At 40.0% G+C, this 6,148-nt stretch overlaps 1 protein-coding gene across 1 annotated transcript; it reads right to left on the bottom strand.

Moving 5' to 3' along the window:
* Positions 1 to 4,334: 4,334 nt before the first annotated feature.
* Positions 4,335 to 4,946, bottom strand: LOC109150735. Its single transcript, XM_019298721.1, has one exon. It carries the CDS (start codon positions 4,944 to 4,946, stop codon positions 4,335 to 4,337), a length of 612 nt encoding a protein of 203 aa, XP_019154266.1.
* Between the last annotated feature and the right edge of the window lie 1,202 nt (positions 4,947 to 6,148).

Here is a 6,148-nt window from a genome sequence, read left to right as displayed (position 1 = left end):
AAAACAAAGAGACAAGATTTTATTATGCATAAAAGTGACACATCATAAAATACATAATCCGAAGGATTAGTTTTTCTTTCTCTCAATTTTCTTGACCTCAGATGCTTCAGCTTTTGCCTTCTTCAGATCTCCCCACATACGCTTGTACCATTTTCCGGTACGAGGATAGTTGGAACCCGAAGATGATTCAGGTTCTTCCCCCTTAGCCTTTCCCTCATTTATGTCCTCTTGCTTCAGATAGGTCATGTAGTCCGGATCGTAGTACTTGCTGGGATCCTCAGAGGTTGCCTGTGGAGGGTCAGTTCCTTTTGAATAGTTTTCTTCCTGAGGTTCTTCAACAATGAACCCAGCCATATCATCATACAAGGATGATTCCTCAGTATCAGATGAGATTTCCAACGGTGCTTGAAGGTTATTGCCTGGATACAAGTCTCCTTGCTCTTGTCTTATTTGCCTTGCGATTTCTCGGAGCTTGCTGGAATCTCCCCTTGTGAAGGGCTTTTTGGGAGCCATTTGTGAGGATGAGAATGGTAGAGAATCGCAAGACATAATTCCCTTTTTTAGGCAGATTGAGATGAGATAACGTTGTGAAACTGCTTCTCAGCATTCAATGCAGTAATCAATGACCATGTATTTCGTCAACCGACCATTAATGGTGTAGAAGACTTTGAATGGGCATTTTCAAGAATGTCATAATTTCAGAGTCAGAGATATAATTTCAAGATGTATGAATGTCAGGTGGTCAGAGATTTATGACAGAAAACCTTCATTAATTCATAGACAAATCACGAAACATGAATGAACAGAAACATATAGCTAGAGAATAATATTTAAGCACAGGACACGAGAGATTTCATTTCTTTCCCTTTCCTTTCGTTGTCAATATCCATTCTAAGAGATGTGCTCATAGGAATTTTAACAGATGCTTTCCCATCAATGCCAAATTTTCGAATTAGATCCTTAGTGTATTTGGCTTGACTTATAAAGATTCCATCTGAGCATTGCTTTACTTGCAATCCCAGAAAGTAGTTGAGTTCTCCCATCATGCTCATTTCAAACTTGCCTTGCATGAGTGTTGAGAACTTTTCACATAGCTCAGGGTTCGTGCTCCCGAAAATAATGTCATCAACATAAATTTATACAAGTAGAATGTGATCATTGTCTTTGATACGAAAGAGTGTTTTGTCCACGGGTCCTTTCATAAAACCACAATTTATGCGAAAATGTGAGAGTGTATCATACCAAGCCCGTGGAGCTTGTTTTAATCCATAAAGGGCCTTTTTGAGATGATAGACCTTTTCATCCTCATTATCAATTGCAAAGCCAGGTGGTTGCTCAACATATACTTCCTCTTCTAGAAGTCCATTTAAGAAGGCACTCTTGACATCCATTTGATAGACTCTGAAGTTTTTATGGGCTGCAAAGGCCAAAAATATTCGTATGGCCTCCAGTCTGGCTACGGGGGTGAAGGTTTCATCAAAATCAATTCCTTCTTCTTGACAATACCCCTTAGCAACAAGACGAGCTTTGTTCCTAACAATGAGCCCATCTTCACTCATTTTGTTCTTGAAGACCCATTTTGTTCCTATGACATTCTGATGGGTTGGTCTTGACACAAGTTCCCATACTTCATTACGTTCAAACTGATGGAGCTCTTCTTGCATGGCTATTACCCAGTCAGGATCACTTAGGGCTTCTTCTATGGATTTTGGTTCCATTTGAGATAAGAAGCATGCCATCATGCTTTTGTGTAAGGAGGCTCTTGTTCGTACACCTTCTTGAACATTTCCTATTACTTGATCAGGTGGGTGATCTCTTAACCACCTAAGATCAGGTTCGAATGTATTCTGTTGATTTTGAACATCCATTTCAGGAATATATGGTAGATCAATATAGATCATTGGTTCAGATGTTGTGGTGCTGACAGGATTGTTTTGTTGAGTTGTGACCTTTTCTTGAGTTGTAGGTTCGGGTTCAGAAACTTTTAGCTGATATTTTGTGTAGGATGATAGTATATCTTCTTCGTTCGAAATTTCTTCATCAACATGTTGCCGAGGGTTTTGACCCGAATTACTTGGCGTTTTGATGTCGGATGGGTTTTTCTCAGATTGTTCATCAAATTTAACATGAATGGATTCCTCAATTACCATCGTTCGCTTATTTAGAACTCTGAAAGCTTTGCTTACTGAGGAATATCCCATGAACAGTCCTTCATCAGCTCTTTCGTCAAAGGTCCTTAAATGACTCTTTCCGTTGTTATGTATGAAACACCTGCAACCAAAGACATGAAAATAACCAATACTAGGTATTTTACCTTTTCATAGTTCATATGGTGTTTTGTTGTGAGATTTGTTAATCAAGGATCTGTTTTGTGTGTAGCATGCCGTATTTACAGCTTCGGCCCAAAATCTCTTTGGTAGACCTGAATACGAGATCATTGTTCGTGCAGCTTCTTTCAAGGTTCTGTTTCTCCTTTCGGCCACTCCGTTTTGCTGAGGGGTTCGTGCTGCCGAGAGTTGATAAAAGATTCCATTTTGCGCACAAAAATCTTTTATGACTTTATTGACAAATTCAGTTCCTTGGTCTGATCTTATTCGAATGATTTTGACCTCCTTTTCTGTTTGAAGTTGTCTTAAGAGATTTGGAAGAACTGTTTCTGTTTCGTTCTTCTTTTTCAAGAAAGTCACCCAAGTATATCTCGTGTAGTCATCTACTATAACAAGAGTATACTTTCTTCCACTCAAACTTGCTGGATCAACCGGTCCAAAGAGATCCATATGTAGAAGACTTAGAGAACGAGAGTTTGCCTCCACATCTTTTGACTTAAAGGATGACTTGAATTGTTTTCCCTTTTGACATGCCTCACATATTTTATCTTTCGTTTATGTTTCTTCGGGCAGACCTCTTACGAGATTTCTTTTGGCGAGCTTGTTGATTGTCTTTAGGTTCAGATGGCTAAGTTTATTGTGCCATTCTTGACTAAGATTTGCATTGCTTTTGGCCACAAAACAAACATTAGTGTTAGAAGAAATTAACGATATTACGTACATGTTCTTCTTTCGTTGTCCAGTTAAAGCTGTCTCGCCATTCTTCGTGTTCACGATTTTACACCCTTCCTTGGAAAATTCAACTTTATATCCTTTGTCACAGAATTGACTCGTGCTTAGAAGGTTGAACTTTAGCCCTTCAACATAAGACACATCTTGTATTGTTATTCCCTTTTTGATAATGTCCCCATTTCCACGAGTTTTGCCACTGTTTTCTCCTCCAAAGATAACTTTAGGTCCATCTACTTCTACGAAGTTGCTCAGCATTGTTTTATCACCAGTCATATGTCTTGAGCATCCACTGTCAACATACCATATGACTTGTTTTTCCTGCAGCAAAGATTATATGTTTTTAGGTACCCCTTGAATTTCGGGTCCTTGAGGGTTAGCTGTCAACTTTGGAACCCACATCAACCTAGAGTGTCCACGACTCATCCTTGGTCCTCTATACCCATTAGATGTGCGATAATCATAATGTATGCTGGCAAAGACTTTAGCATTATATCTTTTGCGAAGATATTCCTGAGGAGGATTTTCATAATGCTTGAGATGATTGGTTTGTTTACGCAGATGAATCCTTTGTAGTTCTACTTTAGACAGAGGTTCTGGGTAATCATACCAATCTTCTTCTTATGGCCCAGTCCATCCATTGCCATACCCAGATCTTATGAAGGATCTTTCGGGTTGTCTGATTTGTCCATTTTTTTGGTTTCCTTGATCAGGATTCTCTTGTATTGTTTTAGGATGATATTGCCTCTGGTCAACATTCGGCCTTTTCCTTGATTGAATATTCTTAGCAGGCTGACCTTTCTTATGGTGTAGATTCTGTCTATTTCCATTTGGTCCATTCCTTTTGACATATTTTTGACTAGGATTGCCTTTGTAAGATTTTTCATTTCGAGGATCCACAATTCGTTGTACAGCCTTTCCTTTCGGAAAGCTTGTTGATTGTGGTATGGCATCGTTGTTAACTTTCGTCATTGGCTCAGACACCTGGGTTGGTCCTTGAACAAATGCAGCTTGAAAGCCTTCGTGTGAATATGCATTCGTGGATTTGTTCAAGCAGGTATGTGAGGAGGAGCTGGGGTTAAAACCAATTCCCGTTCTTTCCCCGGGCAGTCTGGAGTCATTTATCATTCGATCCATTAGATTGGATGAATTATTGAATTTGTCCAAGACTTCAAGCAATTCTTGCTCTCTCCTTTCTCTTGTTGTGCACTGCTCCTTCAGAGTGAGAACATTTTTCTCAAGTTGCTCCTTAGCAATGGCTAGCTTAATGTTCTCAGTTCAAACTTGCCTTAGCGCATTGTAGCTAATCATGAGCCGAGAGTTCTCCTCCTTAAGTTTGGAGTATGTGCTATTTATCACTTTGAACCTCCTCATCATTTCGGTAACTGATTCATTGGAGGTTTGACTCCTTACAGAACTTGACTCAGCTGAATAACAAGAAGATGAATGAGAGTTTACCTCGTCTTCGTCAGCCATAAGGCATAGATCTTCTGATTCTTGACTGAAAAGGCATAGGAGTCCTTTTTCTTCTTCAGAACTTTCGTCGTCTGAACTCGAGCTTGAGGAGCTACTTTCGTTCACAACTATGTCAGAGGTTTCGTTCACTACCATTGCCTTTCTTCTTCTCTCGTTTCTGGAGCCTGATGATTCTGGCTTGTCATTTCTTTTGTATCTTTCTCCAGTCTCCTTAGATGGACTTTTGGTAGTGTTGCTATCTTGATGCTTGCTCACTATTGGATGAGGACAATTGGCCTTAAAATGTCTTGGTTTACGACAATTGTAGCACAACAGTTGCGAGTCTATGGTTTCTGCCTTTGAGGTTTGAGGAGAATTTTCGTGTTGCTTTCGGTGACCCGAACGATGAGAGTCTTGAAAGTTGTTCTTCCTCATGAACCTTTTCATTTTCCTGACAAAGGGTGCATATTGTTCATCAGATAAAAAATCACAAGAGTTGGATTTCGACCTGTTGGATGTTGATGCTGATTGGTTGGCCATGAGAGCGATATTTCTCGTTTATGATTCTTCGGCATCTTTCGATTCATGTTCGAACTCATATGCTTTGAGATCACTAAAGATCTTGGCCGTGCTCGTTGTTTTCATGTCTCGATTGTCTTTCATTGCAATGACCTTCATTTCCCAAGATTTTGGCAGGCCACGAAGAATCTTCAGATTCCTTTCTTTCTCGGTCAGTTCCTTCCCGAGATCTGTCAGATCTCCCATGAGTCTGGTGAATCTTAGCTCCATGTCCATGATTGTCTCATTTGGAAGCATTTTGAAATCTTCAAACTTCTTCATAGCTACAGTCAGCTTGTTGTCTTTCTCCTGCTCATCCCCTTCTCCTAGTTCCATTAGAACATTCCATATTTCCATGGCATTCTTGCACTTTCGAACTCTTGGGAACAAGGAGTCATCAAGGGAGTTGTAGAGGATATTCCGTGCTACGTTATCCAGGTTTGCTCTTGTCCTTTCTTCCGATGTGTATGAATCTTTTGTCTTTGGTATCATTTGTTCAGCACCGGCTCCTTGAGCTGCTGCTTGTGTATTCACCATCATAACCGTAATTGGTCCAGTTGTTATGACGTCCCACATTTTGTCATGTATGGAGCAGAGGAGTGGCTGCATTCTTATCTTCCAGTCATCAAATTTAGCAAGACTAAAAACGAGCTGCTTAAAGCGGTTAGCATGATCCTTTTCCATTTTGCAAAAATTCGTGCAGAGCTGAAAAATATGCAGATTTTAAGAATTTTGATAGGGGATCTACCAGGCAGTAAAAGCAAAGCCTTTACCGTTCAAGGTATTTTGCTCTGATACCACTTGTTGGTCCCGATAGAGTGTAGTGAGAGTCTAGAGGGGGGGGGGGGGGGTGAATAGACTCTTTCGTGTTTTTTACCCCAAAAATCACCTTTCGGTGTTTTGGCGCAGCGGATATGTCAGATTCGATTATTTGCTTTGCACGAGTTTTCATTTAAAAGAGAAACTTTCGGTAATGATGATAAGGACAATATGATGCAGAAATGAAATGCGTAAGTAAAGAGATAAAGAGACAAGAGTTTTTATAGTGGTTCGGCTAACGTTGCCTACTCCACTCTTCT

This window comes from Ipomoea nil, unplaced genomic scaffold, assembly GCF_001879475.1.
Source record: "Ipomoea nil cultivar Tokyo-kokei standard unplaced genomic scaffold, Asagao_1.1 scaffold2280, whole genome shotgun sequence".
In the NCBI taxonomy this organism is placed as follows: Eukaryota; Viridiplantae; Streptophyta; class Magnoliopsida; order Solanales; family Convolvulaceae; genus Ipomoea; species Ipomoea nil.
This window is presented reverse-complemented; position numbering and strand designations above follow the sequence as displayed.

What these genes read in the sequence shown, in the direction of transcription:
- LOC109150735 (XM_019298721.1), bottom strand. Translation starts at nt 4,946, where the DNA reads ATGAGGAAGAACAACTTTCAAGACTCTCATCGTTCGGGTCACCGAAAG.